At 40.2% G+C, this 21,772-nt stretch overlaps 1 protein-coding gene across 3 annotated transcripts in view; it reads right to left on the bottom strand.

Annotated features, from left to right (window-relative positions):
- The window catches only part of LOC113106098 (protocadherin-7), a 32,811-nt gene extending 11,333 nt beyond the window's left edge, over positions 1–21,478 (bottom strand). For all 3 annotated transcript variants that reach the window (XM_026267677.1, XM_026267686.1, XM_026267695.1), the window contains exons 1-2: positions 17,971–21,478; positions 16,644–17,360 (exon numbers count right to left, since the gene is read on the bottom strand). In XM_026267677.1, coding sequence (XP_026123462.1) covers positions 16,644–17,360; positions 17,971–20,541 — 3,288 coding nt within the window. In that variant the 5' untranslated portion in view covers positions 20,542–21,478. The remainder of the gene's footprint in view (positions 1–16,643; positions 17,361–17,970) is intronic.
- Between the last annotated feature and the right edge of the window lie 294 nt (positions 21,479–21,772).

Genomic DNA, 21,772 nt, shown 5'->3' with positions numbered 1-21,772 from the left:
AGCGTGGATACAGATATACAAGCGTGGATAAGCGCACATTAACTGTTGCAGTGGGGTCATCGACTGACTGCAGCACAATGTCACGGAGGAAGACAGGCACCAGTGCCACTTAGTGGCCGAGATCAAGCACTGTCAATTTCTCAAGCATGCTCTGAATGGAATGACATCAGCGCCTTCCTACACATTTTTCAGTAATGTTATTGTGCCTGAGGTCTGGTATATATTTAGCTTTAGTAAGATTCATACTTTTTATAACCATATTTTTTGACCGTCTAGAGGGGACATGATATGATAAGGAGAAGAAAAGGGACAGAGATCGAGGGATTGAGAAATGACATGAGTGTAATTTGAAATGTTGTGACAGTCAAGCTCTGACTATTAACATTATACTTAAAAAAATAAATAAAATTAAAAGAAATTCAAGATCAAACATCTGCCATGATGTCAGCATAATTTTCACATACAGACGTACAAGTCTTTGCTTTCTTAAAGGGATAGTTCACCCCAAAAATAAAATTCTGTCATTATTAATTGATCAACCTCATGTTGTTTTTTTTTTTTGTTTTTTTTTTTTTTTAATGAAATTCGAGAGCTCTCAGACCCTGCATATACAACAAAGCAAATGAAACATTCCCAGACCCAGAAATGTAGTAAGGACATCTGTAAAACTGTCCATGTGACATCATTAGCCAAACTTAAATTTTGCGAAGCTACAAGAATACTTTTTGTGTGCAAAAAGAACAGAAATAAAACATTATTCAACAATTATTCTCCCGCAAGTTAGGCTCTTCCTTCATTTTGGAATATTACCATGACACATGCGCGCGCTTTCCCTGAACGTGAACAAGGCGCAGCGCATGCGTGTTCTCCATCGGCAGCGTTGATTACATTCAGGGAAAACGCACTCATGCCTCGTGATACTCTCCAAAATGTCAAAAGATGGTAATTCGAAGGAGAAGGGTTGTTGAATAAAGTCGTTACTTTTGTGTTCTTTGCGCACAAAAAGTATTCTCGTAGCTTCACAAAAATTTGGTTGAACCATTTGTTTTACAAATGTCTGTTTCTGGATCTGGAAATTGTTCAGTTGCGTTGCAATTTCATCAAGAATATCTTAATTTGTGTTCCGAAGACGAACTAATTTCTTACAGGTTTGTAACGATATGAAGGTGAGTAATTAATGACCGAATTAGAAAATTATAAAAAGTTTTAGTTGAACTATCCCTTTAAGGGTACATTTTCACTAACAAGGATTTGCAAATTACTCTATTTATTTAAATGCAACACATGAATATATATATATATAGTAATAAAAACATCATATTATTATTTATATGTAGTGACATTTTATATTTTTAAGGCTTTTATACACATTCTGCAACCTTACCATGAGTTTTTGCCATTATAATTAGTTTAATGAAGCCAGACGTCTGACTTCTGTCAGAGCGCCACAGCTGAGTCAAAGGCAAACAAGTATAAGCACTTAATTCCTAAAGGAAACCAAAGTGCATCATCTGAAGAAAAGCTGTTTAACCAACCACACAGCGTTTGGGACGGATTAAGCTCTTGAGTTGAGGGCAAACTAATCCATACGTGATTGGGCTTTGACTGAATTAAAGATAATGATTAGGTGCATGTCTGACAGACGTCTCTTGTCTTCCTGGTTTGTTTCGTTGAGAACAATGCTCAATGCTTAATGAGGGTGTCCTGATGTTACCAAGCACTGTTTGTGTGTGGAGGTGATATTTATGGCTTTCCCCTCATCTTCGTCTCAGACTTGCACATAAATGTCTCCATTGTGCTTTACGAAGTAAACAGGATGCTTTAGCTACAGCTTTGCCTTCATATGTATGTGTGTGTGCTTGTGCATAGGCATCTCACATGTGTGTGTCTGGGTGTCTATATGGTAAGACAGATCAATTTAATGAATACCCACTTTTGACGAAAAGCTGCTCCCACACACACGCATCCACATAAAGCATCCCCTATTGTCCATTCTATACTGACCATCAACTGAACAAAGCAGTTCTGTTAGAGACGCAGGAAAAAAATAGAATTAAAAAAAAAAACACAATGAAGTGAATAAGGATGACTTGCAATGTGTGTATAATGAGCTGTATAAGTATGTCCCGTGCTGGGTGAGTTATTTTCACACACAGATGAGCTCATGCTATTTAAGACGGCGTTTTTAATCAGTTATGCTGCATGCAGTTTTGCCAACGAACATATGCACGCACAATCCTGGCTCTGTTTCCTGTCAGAAACTTGTCACTGAGGTGACACACGGCGAGATGAAAAATATGTAATCATGCGATTTGCACAGTCTCTGAACGCAAAACAATAAAATCTCACACACCTACACTCAGAGGTCCAGACCGTGAACACACCACTGTGACACACAAAAAAATTGAACTGAATATCTCACGATATGCTGCGGTTGCTGTTACAATAACCTCAGTGTGTGCATGCGTGCGACACAGAGGGGCGTTATTCGGCAGGACACACTACACTCTTTCAGTCCGCCCCCCATTCTCAGTTCCTCTCAGACGCAATCGCTCATCTCTGTGAAGCCTTCATCATCTAGGTTCATCTCATGACGTCCACTGTGAGAATAGGCCCTTTCTGTGATAAAGGCATAATTAACATTTAGTGTCAGGGAGTTAACTAAAAGTAGCCACACTGCTAAGTTAAAATGCATTTTTCAGAATGACACTACATCTGCCGTTTTCAAAAGTTGTTCTACGAAGTAAAGACATGATGTACAAAACAGCAAACAAATTGAGGTACTAATAAATCATTGTAGAGTAAATATCTTCCTTCTCAGTCTCATACAGTATGTGACCCTGGACCACAAAACCAGTCTCAAGTCGCTGGGGTATGTTTGTAGCAAAAGCCAAAACATACATTGTATGGGTCAAAATGATAGATTTTTCATTTATGTCCAAAAACATTAGGATATTAAATAAAGATCATGTTCCATAAAGATATTTTGTTAATTTCCTACCGTGAATATATCAAAATGTAATTTTTTATTAGTAATATGCATGGCTAAGGACTTAATTTGGACAACTTTAAAGGCGATTTTAGATTTGTTTTGCACCCTCTTAGATTCCAGACTGTCAAATAGTTGTATCTCACCAAATATTGTTAGATCCTAAAAAAACATACATCAGTGGAAAGCTTATTTATTCAACTTTCAGATTGTGTATAATCTCAATTTTGAAAAACTGACACTTAAGGTCCCGTGTCAAATATAAAGCATTTGAAAGACGAAAGGAAGATTCATTTTAGTGAATCAGTTCACCTGAACAGTTCATTTAAATGCATCGGTTCAACAAAACGATTCACAGATTAGTTCCTGTCCGTGTAGCATTTTCCAGCCATTTATAGAAAATGTTATCATAATAATTACTGGAATACATTTTCAAACTAAAATAATGTTTTGTTAAATGATATGTTATTCAATGGAATTGATTCATTTGTGTTCATACACAGATGTCTGCAATTTTTTTATTTATATTTTCTAGCCATATATCATATTCATAGCAATACTTATTAAAAATAAAATGATGCTTTGTTAAATATCACTTTTGGTCATTAGGTTTTGTTTTCTTTAGTTATGGAATCAAATAATGCGTTTATTTGTGTCCATGCGAAGATATAATATTTTGTTAAATGTCTTTGCTGGCCGTTTCGTTTTTAATATAAAGTCAGTGGTTTTCTATTTAGTTTTTGTTTATGGAATTTTGTGTAGATAAATGTAGTCTAAATTAAATCCATCATTGTAATAAAAAAAAATAAAAATAAAAGATAATATATTTAAAAAGGAGTAGCTAACTAACATAGCGTGGTTTCAAAATACTGTTTATCTCTCCATTCCCTCTGCTACCATTTTTTTACTGCTGTCGTTTTAGGCAATAAAATATTCAGACCATTTAATGCAAACATTAAATCACTCTGCACTTTAATAAATACCAATCCAGTGGAATAACGGCCGACATAAACCATCATAAAGACACCTGACAATATAGGCCCCGCTCTATAGACCAGGTTGTTGCAAACATCAATTTCATGAGTTCCAGTGTTCATTTTATCCTTGAGTGTGATAAATGTTAACTGCTTTGGTTTGTTGTCCACAATGAAGTGCTTGAGCCTACCCCCACCTCCCGGACCTATTTAATTATAGAAGTTAAGGTGGAGTCAGGGAGGTGGAAGCATGCCAGAAGAACTATCAAAGGAGTGAGCTAAGCAGCTGTGTATATATCCTTTGTGACATGATTAGCAGAATATGATGATCATGCTCCTCCTGAACATCCGTTCGGAACTCGGTTATGATGTTTCATGTATCTGTTATATACCGTATATATGCAGATGTCATCGTTATGTGTTATTTTTCACCTCCTTGCCAAGAGAGAAAGTAGTCAGAAGAAATAAAATGAAGAGAGGAACAAAATCAAGACACGACCCAAAAATCAAACCATCGTTTCTCACATGAAAACCACAGCTCAATGAGTCTGACCTCCAGCCTGCGGCTCAAACAAATGTCAAATGTTACGTGGCATATCATACCGTAAGTTTTATCAGATCTGAATCTAACTGATGGCTTAAAGGGCTCCTGAAAGAGATTGTTGTTCGTGTTTTCTCATGAAATACTAAAACTGTCGCAACCACTGTGTTAAGGAAAGCTGATATAACCTGAGATCGGGTCAGCGATTGTGGCCTGATGGAGACAAAATATGATACTACAAAAAAGCTAAAAAGGTTAGTTCAGCCAAAAAAAAATGAAGTACGGTCATTATTTACTTACCCTCTCGCTGTTTCACTAACCCTAAAAGCTTAGAACAGAACAAAGTGGAGGGGACACAGTTTATAGCCTTGCCTCTGGAAATAAACAACATTGGAGAAGAAAAAAAATCAATCCATTTAGAAACAATAAACAACTGCAGCCCACAAATCAGTGCTAACGATGTGTGTGTGTGTGTGTGTGTGTGTTTCTGAGAGAGAGAGAGAGAGAGAGAGAGAGAGAGAGAGAGAGATTGATGTTACATGCCCTTGTGAAAATAAATTACACTTTAGCGTACTTTTAAAAAGATTACTTATTATGAAAATTATATACTTTAGAAGAAACTGAATATAATTTTTCAGACACTTAATTGCATGTTAATTGCAATTAAATGGCATTTAGAGTGCTATCTTGACCCACTTAAGAGGGACTTTAAGGGATAGTTTACCCAAAAAATGTCAAATTTGTAATCATTCACTCACCATCAAGTTGTTCCAAACTTTTCTTTCTTCTGTTGAACATAAAAGACAAAAAAAAAAAAAAAGATGATAGCTGATGTATTTTTCCATGAGTCTGCTGTGTTAGCGATTATTACATTACCTAGCTTGATGGTAGCTTGTTTATACCATAGCTTATTTGATAGTAGGTCACCCACTTTAACTAGCACAGCGATAATGTGTGAACTGATATTAGGCCAATATTGAGGATCTACCGTTGTGTTGGGTTTTGCTCAATATGATGTTAGGTGGCAGATGCAGTAGAATATCTAAGAGACATCCTCTGTCGTAGACGAAACCTAAAATACTAGCCTATTTGGAGAACACAAGATAAATTTATAATTATAATATGACCGAGTGGTGAACCTTTGAACCTAACTCGTATTTAAATAACGATCGCTCTGTGTTGTTGGCCAGATAAAATTACAGAGAAAAGAAAAGCGGACATAAGATTTTTCAGTTGACCAAAATGCCAAGTACAAAAAAAGTCCCCATATTAAGGCAATTTGGCCTTTAACATCTTTCTGTCCCTTTCAAAAATTGCTCTTGAAAAATGTAATGTTTATTGTCACTGCGAATTCTAGATGAATGTTTGAAGTACTCTACAAGTGCACATTCGATATAATTAAGGCATGCTTCTTTTTTCACAAGAAAGATTAGATAAAACAGCCAAACACAGTTGACAACCATCAGTTGAATTTCTGAACTAAAACAAATGTCAAAATTAATTTTGACATTTCTTCATGCTTGCTTATTTGATCATATCAGTTCTTTAGGCACTTCCACTGTGCACGGTGTGAAAAACTGTGAATCCTTCTCTCCTCATGAGCTGCATTCGCTCGTCAGCAATCGCACAAACATACAGCAACTGTGACATCTCAGCGGGAGTTGTCTGACCGTGTCGAGCAACTGAAGCCCCAGCCACAGCTTGAACGTGTTTGTGTGTGTGTGCATAGAAAACAGACATTTTCTTTCTTCCTAGCTGCTTTTCCAGCACAAACGCTTTTAAAAATCCCTTCTGTGTTGTGAGAACCCTGAAGAACTACTGTGGAAGACGAACTTCAAAAAAAGCCTCTCCATCTCACGTTCTGCTTTTAGCTTAGCAAAGTGCTCCCTCTAAATTACAAAGAAAAAGAAGCACTTACAGCCCACATGGTTGACAGTCTAACTTATGTTCAGCGAATCTCCCAACACAAATGCTCCACACACACACATACTCTCTTCTCATTGCTCCTTTACCAAAACGTCCTTGTCAGGTCTGTCTTCTTAGATGTATTGCCCCTTTTATCCAACCAATTAGGCGTCAGCATTTCATCTCCCAGGAAACGTGTTTGTGGCTTTAATTGGCCATTTGATTTGCATCGCTTTGATTTAATTCTAACCGAGTGAAGAGTTTTATTTTCAGGCGGTTGTTGTTTCCCCAGGGGCCGATGCCACGTGTGAGTGTGTGAGGGTTGTGTTCATGGGTGTTGCTGTATGATTGGGGAGGGGGATTGCAGATCGGAAAGGGTGTTGGATTTAGATTCAGGGTTAGAAAGGGTGCTGCCTCGGTTGCTTTACTTTCAAAAATGTTTTGCATTCTTTGAAGCGTGGTGAGTGTTGTTCTGAACACTGTTACACTTGGGCAGTGTGAGGAAAGCATCATGTCTTATCTCTGTGGGCTACCTGTCGACGTGTAGAGGCAGGTGTAAGGGATCACGCACACAAACACTAACACACACACACACACACACACACAGAGGAACGGGCCCACAGGCTCTGGCTTGCCCGCACACTCATTTTCCACCAGTGGGATGTGACGGAGGGGGGCTGACGACTGTATAGTGGTGTATCCAAGGAGAAAGACAAGTAGTGTGTCTTCTACACAAAAAGTGCTTTTGCAGCAGAAGCACAGCAGAGCAAAAGATTATCTATAGTGTTCCTATAGTGTCTTAAATGGTCAAATATTCAAATAAACAAACAAATCAATTAATTTATTAACGAATAAAGCACACAAACAGTACAATCTGTGGTTTTATGCATAACCGTAAGACACAATCGTAAGTTCACAACCCCCATGACTCCTGGTAGTGCTGCATTCAGCCATTATTTTTTTACTCCATCATCATGCTGTTCACAGATGGACTGCATACAATGCAAACCCTCTGCATTGCAAGTAAATCACTCGGATATGTGACTAAATCTTCACTCTGGGGCGACTAAATGATGTCTAATGTTAGCCAATGGCTAATAAATTCTCAGCTTTTACTCGCCAGTGTGTGAGTTGAAGGCTAAGTATAAGTTTTGCACATATATTTCACTCGCTGAAAACTGACTGAGCGCTTGAGAGTTTCACTCTCCATCAAACGATCTGTGTTCAGTTCATCTCAATGGATGCGCAGCGCACCTGTATTTGACATACCATAAACTCTAGTGTGAAGACTCACCATCGCTTAGTCTCTCACACACACACACACACACACACAATATTTCTTAAGATAAAATCCACGAAGTTCGTAATATTGTTCTTAAGTGCAATTCTTAAAAAAAAAATTCTCAAATATGTTCTTAAGAACATCTTAATTTTATATTAAAGAGAAAATGACAGCCTTTATCTGACTGAATACATGGCTGAAGACGCACTGATGAACTCACACTTCAAGGGTTGTCTATTTGCACTTCCTCCAGATTACCCAAATAATCATTATAAAGCACACCGACAAAAAAAAGTAGAGCCAAGGTATAAACCCTAATTACAGTCCAAGTCCAAACGGACTAAAATGCTAATTAAAGACTGTGCCCTTTATTCTTAGTTGTGCAAACTGATACATTGTGCATATGGAATGTCAACGTGATCTCATTAGTGTTTGCATATAACGTGCTGTTCTAGCGCACAAATAATTCAAAGTCAGGCCATCATCAGAGATATACAAATCTTTATGAAAATCTTAAATACGTTTATTTATAGTAAATGAAACTAAAGTTTTAACAAAGATACATTTATTTAATGAACTTATGTAACTCTTGTGGAAGCACACACAAATCAATAAATACTCATTAACCCCCACCAAAATGGCAAACTACATTACTTTCAAAACAAAATTCTCACATATAAGTCATTATAAATAAATATTCAAAATGTATCCATTATTGATAAATGAAATTAGTAAGCAGTAGGTTGCATCAAATAATCGATTACTCAGCCAATTCGTTCAAACACAGGATACTTGTAAGAATGAAAAAAGTGACTTTCTTAATGAGTGAGTCTGCTGCTTTCTCTATTTTCTAGTATTTATTTATTACCTATTATACATTTACTGACTTTTTTTTCTTTCCTTTTACTACTTGGGGGTTTAACTATGCATCTCTCTCTCTCTCTCTTTCTCTGACTGGCAGTGACAGAAGCAGCCTGGGGTTTTTGAATAAAAGATGAATACTCAGGCTGGTTCGTGACACTGGGGTAACCCTGAACTGTAACTGCAGAACCACAGACCTACAGTCAGACCACAACAAAAGGATCACCCCACGAGAACCTTCAATACGGGGAACCGGGGAATTGGAGATCCAGGTTAATGCCGGCTCAAATATGAATGCAATTCAGTAAGAGCTGAATAGGAAATAACACTGGGACTCTAAATGCTTGAGCTTTTCCACTCAATACCAGCAGTGTGCTGAAGACACAATACACAGGGCTAACAAAGAGGTGTGTTATTGTGTGGGTTTGTTTGTTTAATTGCCTACTTTGGGTGCGTGTTTAGTTTTTGTGTATGTGTATGTTTAATTGTAAGAGTGTGCATTTGTGTGTGTGTGTTATTTTGTACAGAACCGATGCCTTTAGAGTGCAGACAACACAGAAATATCTCTAATAATAGCCATCAGACATTTGGCCAGAGGATATTTTGGCTGCAGAGCTAGAGGTGCTTCATTGAAAGCTCATTCTTAAAAAAGAAGGAAAATATAGGAAGAACTGATTTAAATAATCCAATCATTGTACATTGGGGATTGACCTGCTTGAGCTGGAAAAGCTGAATACCGGTAAACTGAACCACTTTGCAGATGGATTAATATGTTCACTCAAACGCATCCTATAAATACAGTATATGAGATTAGTCAGCTAAATCCACAACATGAGCGTAATATTGCAACTTACTTTTGTACAGACAATGAAGTTACTGCATCAACAACTGTAAATTAAGTTATGTGCTAGTCAGATTGTGACTGAATATGCTGTTCTAAAAACAAAGCAGTTCACACCACAACTATAACGACTATAGTGATAACATCACAGGAATCACATACTGGGATCATGTTCAGAATATTTTTTTTTTCACCTGATGAACGATTAAAAACAGAGAAAGCCAATCAGAATCCATCCCGCATTATAGTTATTATTTGTGTAAACAGGCCTTAAAGAGGTAGTTACCTCCTTTTTTTTTGGTGGTCATGCTTTGTTTAAAAAAAAAAAAACACATTATTTTTCACATTGTTCACCTTTATTCCACACCAATCTGTCCCTTCTCTGACAAACACCTCGATTTATTTCCTGTTATTATGAAGCCCCTCCCTCAGAAATAAGCGATGGGCTGAGATTGGTTGGCTGGCTTGTGATTCGCTAAACCGCTTCAAGCGTGTCTGAACATTCCACTCCTCTTAAGCTCAGAATGTGCTCCGGATGTATTGTAAACAATATATTGCTAATCAATTTGAGCCTGATTAAGATGCAGAGAATATTAATGAAGAGAAAAACCTGCGCATAACCTGTGCAAGCTAGCTCTTAATTTTGTGTTTGTTTGTTGTTGTCTCAAACTTTTAGATACACTGTTGTTTGTAAACTGCTTCTGTTAGCTTTTAATATATAGTTTTAATCTGATTAAAGCTTTAATACAGCACAGCAACCGTACATGTGTCCATGTATAACGCCTCTCATTGCAAGCAGGGGGACATGAGGAACAGGATTGAGAACCGCTGCTTTAGAATATTGGTTTTGAAACTTGTGAATCCATTACAATCAATAAAAGACAGAATTGTGATTTATATATGAACAGATTTTTACTTGAACCCCTAGTTTTCTCTTCCTATTCTTTAAAATAATACAGTATGGCCTCGCCCCCTTTGTTGCATGTTTTGGGGGCGGGCTTTATTTGGGTTCGTTCTGTAACGGACCTGGGAAGAAGCTTGTTGTAGTCCCTTACCAGCTGTTTTTGTAGGCATTAAACTGACATAATTTTAAAATACAATATCTCCATTGGCATTGAACTTTAAGCGCTGCAACTTTACAGATATTGTTTAAGCTCAAACAGCAACATTACAAACTAACTAAAGTTAAAAAAGTGAAATCGCAATCAACCACCCCTTTAAATTTAAAGCAGGGTGAATTCACAAGACAGTCATTAATACAATATAACAAAACAGTTTGAGTGTTATTAAAAGGTTATTTTGCTGGTTAAAATTATGTAATTTCAGTATAATGAACAAATCAAATCAAATGGTTGGAAATGTATCAATATGATGAAATAATGATTACATGTCGTGGAGATTTTTGTCAAAGACTATTTCCCAGTCTGGACAAAGAGGAAGAAACGGATAAGAGTCTTGACCTAGATCTTGTGCTAGAAACTGATTTAAGAGGATGGGAACTTTTCATCTCCTTGTTCACCTTTGCATCTCAGCTTAATGTGTGTGTTTGTGTATGTGTGTGTAGGTGTGTGTTTTCTTGGTTCTGTTGCTGCTTGCCTGGGAGTATATGGGTAAGAAATACCCTGAATTCCTGTCAAGACTCATTTTGAGGTTGAAACAGTCAGGAGAGCAGGTCTGTGCATTACAAAACTATGACAGCCTTGACTCTCTGACTCGTTTCAGATTTATACAATGTGGCAAGCAAAGCATAAACAGACACTGAAGGAAGATATTTTAATAAAATTGTGTTTTGCCAGCATTTCTTTCCATGTGACCTATTTGAATGAAATGCACTTTTCCTTTTTACTCAAGAATTACAGTTAGGTTTCAAATAAAAAACAGCATGAATGTCTGAGGTAAACTGATTGTAACACTTTATCTAAATAGTCCATAAAGCTTCATTTAGCATAAAAAATGTCTGGAAGTCAACATAATGTCCCAAATGACCCTATTTGCTTTCTAAATACACATCTTTGGAGACTTATAGATTGAATGATTCATTGATGCACGTTATTCAAAATGACTGAAATCACTCTCATTTTATGCTGACATCAATAAGGAGACTATTGAATAATGTTAACTAATAGTCAAACATGATTTCATGCATTATTTTAGCAAATCTGCTGTTGTGTGACTGTGCTCTTGTATAAAATACACACTTTTCGAGACCCAGTTGATTCCTCTTTGCATCGTTTGGGCTGAATATCTTGTTTCAGTTGAAAATATGTCACATTATGCAAGTAAAATGGGTTGCGACTTGCAATTTTAGAATAAATTAAAAAGTGTCTCCATATTTGCAACCTTGGAAATATAACAAAGAACATATAATATTGTGTTTACATGGCTGGTTTACACATATGCACTATTTACACATCTTTTCAGTTCTCAATTAAGGAATATATGGATAAACAACAAATCAACCTTGCACTAATGGCTGTTGTTGCTAAGATATGGGTGGCAGTCACATGAGAACCTCCCATCTGGTCATGGCCATCAGTGTTACTAACCTAATGTGTCATCTATAAATTATTAATCTCTCATATTTCAATATGTTACACTTGACCACAGAAAAGCATCCTCTGTCATTTTTATTGCCTGGCATTTCACAGATGTCCAACACAGTTTCATGGAAAGTACACAGTACTGAGGTTATTTACTGCAAGTGTACTTGCATTGGCACTAAATGACTCTTAATTGAGCGGCTGACATAAAATGTGATCAGAAAGGCAATCAGAAAACATAATGATGCAGAAACAGAGAGACAATCAAATTTTTGCATGTGTAGCTAAATGGGGAATTCTCATAGCCATAAATTAGTCTTGAATTATTATGATCCTCCATTCTAAAACTCTAGCCCTAAAATAAAGTTTGCCATTTTTCGAGGTGAATGAAAACATTATTTAGTCTCCTAACCATTTTTCCTTTTAAGGATGTCAAATTAGATTTTTTCTCTCTTTTAAACTTCTAAACGTTTTCCAGCAATCCCCTCTTCCCCATAACATTGATAGGTCAAACACACATGCATGCACACACACATACTTCCACCATCATTCTCAATCCTTTCAAACCATTGCAGTGCACGTCCATGTAAAAGCTTTCATAATGCTTTCCCAATGAAAATCAATACAGCCCTGCAAAAGTGAGGTGAGCATTAGCAATCTCCCCTCATTTCTCTCTCTCTCTCTCTCTCTCTTTCTATATCCCTCCATATGTCTCCCACTGTCTCCTGGGCCCTCCATCACTAGTCTTCTCCATTAATTTATAATATCTATTACTGGAGTCGCTCCTCACTAGCATACGCATGGCCCCCGTGAGCATGCAAGTGTGAGTGTCAAGTATATCGACTATCCATCTGACCTGTTGCCTGATCTAGAGTGTGTGTGTTGGGTTACACATACTCACCTACTGCCCACCTGTCTGACCGTTAACCCTGCAGACGCGAGTGGCGCATCTGCAAGCGTGCATTGGCATTCACAACACTAACAAGCCTAGTATATTGATCGCCGCTCTGTCTATTCAAATGATAGGAATGTGGGCCGCCGTGGGGACAGAATGCAGCCGGTCGATAGGTGTTGCCGTGAGTGGGCAGAAGGGGGAGGGGCTATAGGAAAAGTGCACTGCAGCAAAGTGGAGTTTCACTTAGGAACATGCTGAGTTGTGCATTTATAGAAGATAGGAGAGATGTGCGATAGAGAGAGAGACAGATATAGGTCAACGGGATTTCCATTTTCATCTGCGTTCAAATCTGAGAGTGCTGTTTATGCATGCTTCCGCTGACAAAGGCCTGTTTGTTTGGGTATTGGCTTGCCATCATGCTATACCAGGGGTCGGCAACCTACGGCACAGGGATAATTGCTGGCACGCGAGCAATAGGGAAAACTGCATACTGATGTACATTTTGAGATAGTAACTTCTCATAGTCACACAGCCTGCTAGGAGCTATAAATACTATTAAAGTGTGAGAATTAACTTGCGCTATGCACGTGCGACCGCTGCACATACTAGGAACTTCAGATCAAATCCTCAGCGGTCTAACAGAGCTTGTCAATGTCAAAATGACTGAGATGGCCAATCAAATCAAAGTAGGCAGGGTTTACTGTTCACAGAAGCAGAACGCGAAGCATCAGTTTAAAGGTGCGATAGGACATCTTGGACAATGCTAACATTAGTCTGATAGCACTGAAAGCGAACGTCCCACCCTCTCTGCAATCGTCGTCCAAAGCCACACACCCTGAACACATTTATGCTCACAGACCAGAATACCAGAGACGACATTACTACAATAGGCTACATCGGCGGTTCCCAATTCCAGTCCATGTACCGAAGTGAAGTAAACCTCTGCTCAGGGAGTAGGGAGCAATGAACACAGTGTAAGGATCGTATTGATTGGAACACGGTTCATTCACGTAGCTTGAGTTGGTCATCTGAATTTTTGGACTATAAGTCTCACCTAAGTATAAGTCGCATCAGTCCAAAAATTAAGAGGAAAAAAACATATATAAGTCACACTGGTCTATAAGTCGCATTTATTTAGAACCAAGAACCAGGAGAAAACATTACCGTCTACAGCCGCGAGAAGGTGCTTTATGCTGCTCCAGTGCTCCTGTAACCTACCACTGAAAACAACTGAAAACTGTTAACTGAAATATTAACTTAATTTATTTAACAAAATCCAAGACCAAGAACAGTTATTGGTAATCTGGAAAGGCAAGTTATTCAGCTATCGGTACACAATAGTACACAGAACAACAGGCTGAATAGGTGCCAGTATGTTAACATAACACATTAACAATTAGCTACACAACAGCATAAAGAACATACCCTGGAGGCTGAATAGGCTAAATTAACATAACAAGCCAGCGGGTCCAACAGTTACCAGTAACGTTAAGTAAGTTCACCGAGCTCCCGAGATATTATTCCACGTCACCGAATCACTGAATTTTCAATGGTAGGCTACAGGAGCACTGAGCATCATAGAGCGGCTGTAGACGGTATGTTTTCTCTGGGTTCATGTTAAATTAATTTAGTTAAATAAGTCGCACCTGACTATAAGTTGCAGGACCAGCCTAACTATGAAAAAAAGTGTGACTTATAGTCAGGAAAACACGGTAGAGAGATGTGTAAATTGTCTGCATCTGTCGCTCTCTCTAAAAACAATGATGCTGAGTTTAGTTACTGAAAAACAGCAATTTTACCCCTCTTGTTACTGAGAAATATAATGTAGCGATTCAGTATCGATTAATAAAAGTTACGTGGGAGTGCTAACAACAGATTTATGAGCTTCTAAATTTAAAAAAACCCAGAAAAATAAAAAATGTGACCACATGCCAATAAGTTTGCTGACCCCTGCGCTATACCGTCCCACACACATAAAGCCTACACCTAGCTCGAGTTAGGCTAGGTCACAATGCTCTGGGCTAGAGGAGTTAATTACAGTCTGATCAATAATTGATTAAACCGTCAGAAAGAGTCCAACAAACTCACCAGTAAGCATTGACGCGCGCTCTCACAACAAATTCTTGGCCAAGTACGAACGCACACAGAAAGCACACAAATACACAACCAAATTCTCTATTAATCATTTTCAGTGGAAAAAAAGTGTTTAAGAGGATTGACTCGGTATAGGATTAACCCACCCACTGTGGTCAGGATCACACCAGTGTGGATGGATTGACTAGGTCTTGCAATGTGCGCTTCTCCGTAACAACTGCATCAGCTGTTTTTTAGGCTTTGGGTAAAGAGACTTACAATCTGACTGTCAGTCATGCTAAAAAAACAAAAATGACTTGTCACTTAGGACTCGATGTCTCATGTGTAGACTTCGGTGGATTTGGTTTAAGCTCCCAACACCTGTCAGAAAATGTAATGCGATCCCAGTGTTCAATTTAACCATGTTTCTCTATAGTATGTGGCCACCCTTTGGTTCAGGCTTAGTCCAAAGCACCTGTCAAAGAGTGCATGGGTAATCTTTTTTTTTTTATGTTTCTGTTAAGTGCTAAGCTAGCAGTTTGGATATGCTGCATTAAATATATGACCTGGATAAAAGTGTAAAGATGACAGATTAAGTCAAAAAAGACAACTCTGCAAGCCTTTGAGGTTTCTCTCTCAAGCATTTCATGCCTATGCTGTCAAACACATTGGCCAGTTTCACTCAAAGCAGGTAGACATATAATCAGCTCTTTCTTTAACACTTCCAAACATGTCTCAGAAAATGAAAGAATTAGGAAAGGAGTGGAAAGAACGTCAAAGACAGGAAAATAAGAGGAGTATGATGGAAAGAATAATAGAAAGCAATATAGAAGGAGAGAAAGCGAGAGACTGAGCAAGTGGAAAGAGATCTATGGTGGTGTGAGAGAAAATGGGTTACATTTCCCCTCTCTTCGACAGTCTATTTTCAGTAGCTACTCCTGGAAAGGAGAGCAGGCAGTTAGCACCATATAACCTTAACCACTCTTCACGCAGTAACATGACATCAGTACAGGCTGAATGCAGAAGTTGAGACATTTGTACTTGTCTACAACCAGTTTTTGATGGGATGGGATATAACTAAGTGCAGATCAGCTTGAATTCACCTCAGAACTACAAAATAGCCCAAAGGTCATTGACAAAATATGGGCATAATATTGTAAGTGCATATAATTATGTGCTATACATCCAGAAAAGCCTGTTTCTGCCTGTAAAATATAATTTTGACTTTTCTCACAATTATTACTTCTTGTAATTTCAGTCTCCCTGCTGTGCATTTGTGAATTTGTGAAGAGTTGTGGCTTTGTATCCCATATTTGGGACTTTTTCATCTTACTATTGCAATTTTCTATGCTAGAAGTGTCACAGCTTAAATGTATTTCTTATTTTTAACATTACCTTACACCTATTTTTACTTTAAGTTGGAAACTGGCTTCCACATATAACATCTCTTTCTTAGAAAATCTAATTAAAGCATACTCAAAGAAAATGTGTGGGGTAATCCAATGGCTATCAGCGTTTTCTATATTAATACAGGAATATCCCACAGGACTGACTGGATTCAGATTAGTTTTGGAATCCAAATCTAGATCAAGCTTGAGGTTTTTGTCCTGACAAGCCTTGTCATTTTTGGTAAACGTACTCCCTGCTAGCCAAAATTATTCTGAACCAGTACAATCTTAAAACGCTTTGTGAACATGGCCTGCATGTACTTGTTGAAGGTGCATAGATCTTTATTTTCTTACCTGTTTGCTGTACTTGACTGTTTGGCAGCCGTAATCGGAGCATTGGTCTGAGCTGAGTGACATGGCGTCTGCATTACCGGTGCTGTTGCCAGTGAAGGTGTTAGTGGGGGGCAGTTCCTGCACAGCCTGGTGCTTCTTGCCTTCCACGGGTGGTGAGTTGGGCTGAAGGTGCACTGCAGGCAAAGGTGAGCTGGACTTGTAGTGCCGAGCCAGATCTGGGCTTGATTGATGACGTCTCGAGCCAAGTCTTGGACTGCTGGGGTCTCCATTAGCTGCTGCACAATAACGTGCTGCAATCCTCTCGCTGGCACTGCTGGCCTCTTCATCCTCCTCTTCTTCATCGCCTCCCCCACGTCTGCAACCATTCACCGTCATAATTCCACTGTATAAAGAACGCTCAGATTTGGCAGTACCGTTATTACGCTTGTCTCTGCGTGGTTTGCGCCCACGCTCATTTTGGGAGCCCTGGGCTTGTAGAGGGGGAGGCTGTGGACTGAAAAAGTCCTCTTCTGGCTCCTTCTTCCCAGCCTCATAGCCGTTCTTACCCTGAGCCCCACACTGTCGAGCTGTCACAACCAGAAGGATCACCAGAATAACTGCGGCAGCACCAGCAAGGACACCGATGGCAACGCTCAGCCGTTGTTTACCCAAAGCTCTCTCACTGTCTGGGTCACCTGCAATATCCAAATAGAGGGGGACTGCAAGGCTGCGGGCCACCTAAGTGAGAGGGAGAGAGACATACAGAGAGAGGGAGAGCAAAAATGGAAAGTCATAAATGGTGTGTCTGCATCCTCATTTTACAGCTCTGTCTGCCGAACCACACACACACATATATACACATTTATCACCACTCCAAGGCCCAGACTTCTCAATTATCGTGTCATGGCTTGGATATTCAGTCACAGTTATTCTGTGCAGGCAAGTGTGACTGAATATGTGTATGCAAGTGTGCTTGTGTATCTTTCATTTTTTTATCTGCATGTGCTTCCTTCCATCCAATATCTAATGTGGGTCATAAGCAATATGATGCACGAATATTTATAAACAGCAATATATATATATATATATATATATATATATATATATATATATATATATATATATATATATATATATATATATATATATATATTGATTGCAGTTCGCTTCTTTGTTTACTTCTTTGTCAAATAAAATGACTCCATTCAGTTTTAATCCTTTAGACTTTAATTGTTCCTGTTTGGTTACATTCTACACTGGTTTATTGTTGTAAAGCTATTCTTTCTTTTATTTGATTTACCCTTTGTTTGCATTCAATCGAACAGCATGCTGCTCTTATGTGTCTCACCTGTGCATCCACCAGCGTAGCATTGGCCAAGCTCTCATTGATGAAGACATGCACCAGTGCCGTGGCACAAAGGGAAGGCACGCCACTGTCATTGACCCGGACCACCAATCGGTGCAGACCCCTGTGTCTTCTCTCTAGGGGCTCTGCCAAGGTTATGACCCCACTACTAGAGCCAATCTCAAACAGATGAAAAGGGTTTCCGCCTACCAGAGCATAGCGGAGATCGGCATTAGACCCTGTGTCACCATCGGAGGCTGTGACTGTGCGGACTACAGTCCGAGCCCCACTAGCGGGTGGCAGGAGGGTGTATGATTCATTAGCGGGTGATGTGATTGATGGCGCATTGTCATTTTCATCAGTGACAAACAGGGAGACGGTGGCAGTGGCAGATCGTGGCGGTTCTCCACCATCAACGGCACGCACGCGGAATGAGTATGCGCTACGTCTTTCACGGTCAAATGATGCAGAGGAAAAAATGGTTCCAGTGTTATTTTCAATGGAGAAAACTTCTTGCTTTCCCTCTTTGCCCTCTTCTCCACCCTCCTCTTCATCATGCTCAACGAAAAGACTCAGCTCTGCATTCTCACCTTCATCTGCATCGGTAACAGTCACCATGCCGACAGGGCTATTGGTGAGAAGGTTCTCTTTGACATAGAATGTGAAGACTTCTTGGACAAATTTGGGGGCATTGTCGTTCCTGTCCGTAACCTGGACTACGACAGTAGCAGAGCCCTGCAGAGATGGTGTGCCTTTATCTCGAGCTATTACACGAAATTCATAGCGTTCCCTCTGCTCTCTATCTAGTGGTCCAGTGGCACGAATATCACCATTATCAGCATCAATGTAAAAAGCTCCATTAACAGATGGGTCCAGTGAGTAAGCAATCTCTGCATTCTTGCCACTGTCTGCATCAGACGCTACTACAGTGACCACTCGTTCTCCTGGGGCATTATTCTCTGCAAAATGCACTTCCACTAAGCTTTGGGCAAAAGTAGGAGCATGGTCATTTATGTCCACCACACGCACCAGAAGGGAACTATTACTCGAGAGGCTTGGGCTACCGGAGTCCACTGCCACAATAGTCACACTATACTCTCGAGTAGCTTCATAATCCAAAAGTGCTGAGGTGTGGAGAAAGTATTTCTTTTTGTTTCGTTCAAAGGCATCGTCTGTGGCTGGTGGAGGTGCCAGGGCCGTCTCACCCGCCGGTTTCAGTGTGAATGGTACATCTCCAACCACAGTGCAGGTAACTGCACCATTCTCTCCTTGGTCGCGGTCTGAAACCTGCACTAATGCTACTGGAGTGTCCACCAGCACGTTCTCTGGAACCATTGCAGCACCATCACGAACAAGGATTCGTCCAATTTTTCGAATTTCTACTATTGGTACATTGTCATTTTCATCCCTGACATTGAGAACAACTGTAGTGCGGTCAGTACGAGGAGGTTGGCCACGGTCGCGGGCTGTGATGGTGAAACGTAGCTGTGAAACTTCCTCGCGGTCTATACGATGCAGAACGCTCAGCCAACCTGATGCTTCATCCAACCTCAGGAGGCGCCGCACTGATTCTGTCGCTGCTCCAAACACATACTCAACCTGCCCATTCACGCCAACGTCACGGTCTGAGGCACGCACCTGCAGGACAGGTGTGCCAGGTGGGGCATTTTCTGCCATTTCTGCTTCATACACGGCTCTTTCAAAACGTGGACTGTTGTCATTGACATCTGTGATGGATACACGTAACAGAGCTTGTGAAGAGCGGGGCGGGTTGCCGCCATCACGAACTCGTAGCACTAGTTCATAAGAATCCCGTGCTTCACGGTCCAGAGGCCCTTTCACGATCAGCTGAGGCTGTTTCTGACCTTCAGGTGTGTCGGCCACTTGTAGTTCAAACACGCTGCTCCTGCTGGCAGTTCCTGTCCCTGTTTCTGACCCTCTCCTTCGGTCACCACCATTCCCATTAGTTGGTCCATTCGCAGGTCGCCGTGAAGATGACCCCACATCTCTACTGTCCTGAATAAGCTCATAGCGATCAATGCCATTGCGACCAAAATCACGGTCTGTCGCTGTGGGAAGGAGATAGAGTGTGCCGATTGGGCGATTCTCCTCAACAGATAGTGTAAGTACTGGTGAAGGGAAAGAGGGGGTGTTGTCATTGATGTCTGTGACTACAATACGACCATCAAACAGATCCACCCAACTCTGCAGGGGACCTATGACTGACACTTCAAAGTTCAAAAAGCACTCGTTCTCGTCAAATATCATCTGACACTGCGGCAGCTTCTCTCTGTCAATCCTCTTGCTGCCTGTAGTAAGCTCTCCAGTGACGTTGTCAATTTTGAAGTATTCAGAGCCAGATTCCAAAGCGAAAGTGACATCACCGGTCCCAATCCCAGAGGTGGACAGTCCCAGGTTGGAAGCCACGTTCCCGATGTGCACGTCGGCCGGCCCCTCTTCCGCCACGGTGTAGCGCAGCACTGAATTGGAGCGCGGGAGCTGAGTCAGCAGCTGCAGAATAAGCACGAGGTAGCAGCGCGCGGAGTGCACTGCGCCAACGCTCCTGCTCCCCATGACTCTCTCTCTCTTTCTCTCTCTCTCTGTCACTCTCTATCTGCAGCTTCCTCTGGTCCAAGACAGACTCGTCAACGATTAATCTCTATAAACGCTTCCCTCGGCAAAATCTTATTTTATCCAACAGTCTTTTTAGTTCCCAGGTCAGGTTTTCAACACGATAAAATAAATAATCCACTTTTTTTTGAGGAGCTCAGCATTAACGATAAGTCTTCACACCTCTTTTACGGACAATAATGTTTCTTTGTGCCTTTTAGGAGTGAACGGGAGTCAGATTTGAGCAGTTTAAATGACTTTGTCCGGCTCATTGAGATGCTGCGGAGCGCGAGCTCCTCTCGCGCTTTCACTGTTTTAAACTGCAATGCAGTAGAACACAAAAGCGATCTGTCTGTGAATTCAGCTCTCACATTCGCATCCCAGAGCTTGCGCTACTGACTGGGAATAAGCAAAAGTGCTTTTTATAAAGTCTTCCCGATATTTTTTGTTCTCTTACCTTAAAAAACAGCAAGAGGAAAATTGGAAAGCTTTCCCCGCAGTCTTATGCGCGCGTGCCAAGCTCTCATAGATTCCTTTACGGTGAACTTGACAAAGAGAAAAGCTTTTCAGTTCGACTTCTCGAAGCACGTAAATTAGCCACTCATGGAAAGATGGTGAGCGGGATAGAGAAGTAGCAACAAAAGCCTTTAGTAATTCCTCCGGAGTCCGTAGTGGATGTGTGTGAAGTGTTTGAGGAAAAAGTCCCGCATTCTCCTCCTCCCCTCACCTGCACGTTCTACTGCACTGCATGTGAACGTCCCTCAAATGATGCTGCAGTCTCCCTCTCTCTCTCAACCTCTCCCTCACTCTTCCCCCTCCGTTCACTGCAACACTTCCCTCGCTACGTAACTCGACCGTTCAGATGAAATGGGAGACCGTGAGTGTCTCGAAGGAGCTCGCGATTTCCTTTTAACCAGTCTAAAAGCGCAAATACGAGGGGGTGGGGGGAGGGGGTGTTTGCATACGACCACAAAACAAAACAGCTCAGAAGAGAAAATACACTGATACAGCTTGACAAGTCCAATGAACCACTTGAGCTAACTGAACAACTAAGTTAATACAAATAATGTTCAGAACAATATCCTATAGCCTACATATGAACGGACATTTCGTTTATAGTCAGGTTCATTGGACAAATATATACGACAAAAGCAGTAGGCCTACTTGTTAACACTGAAATTAATTTTGTTCTAGA

The sequence above is a fragment of the Carassius auratus genome, chromosome 1 (assembly GCF_003368295.1).
Source record: "Carassius auratus strain Wakin chromosome 1, ASM336829v1, whole genome shotgun sequence".
In the NCBI taxonomy this organism is placed as follows: domain Eukaryota; kingdom Metazoa; phylum Chordata; class Actinopteri; order Cypriniformes; family Cyprinidae; genus Carassius; species Carassius auratus.
This window is presented reverse-complemented; position numbering and strand designations above follow the sequence as displayed.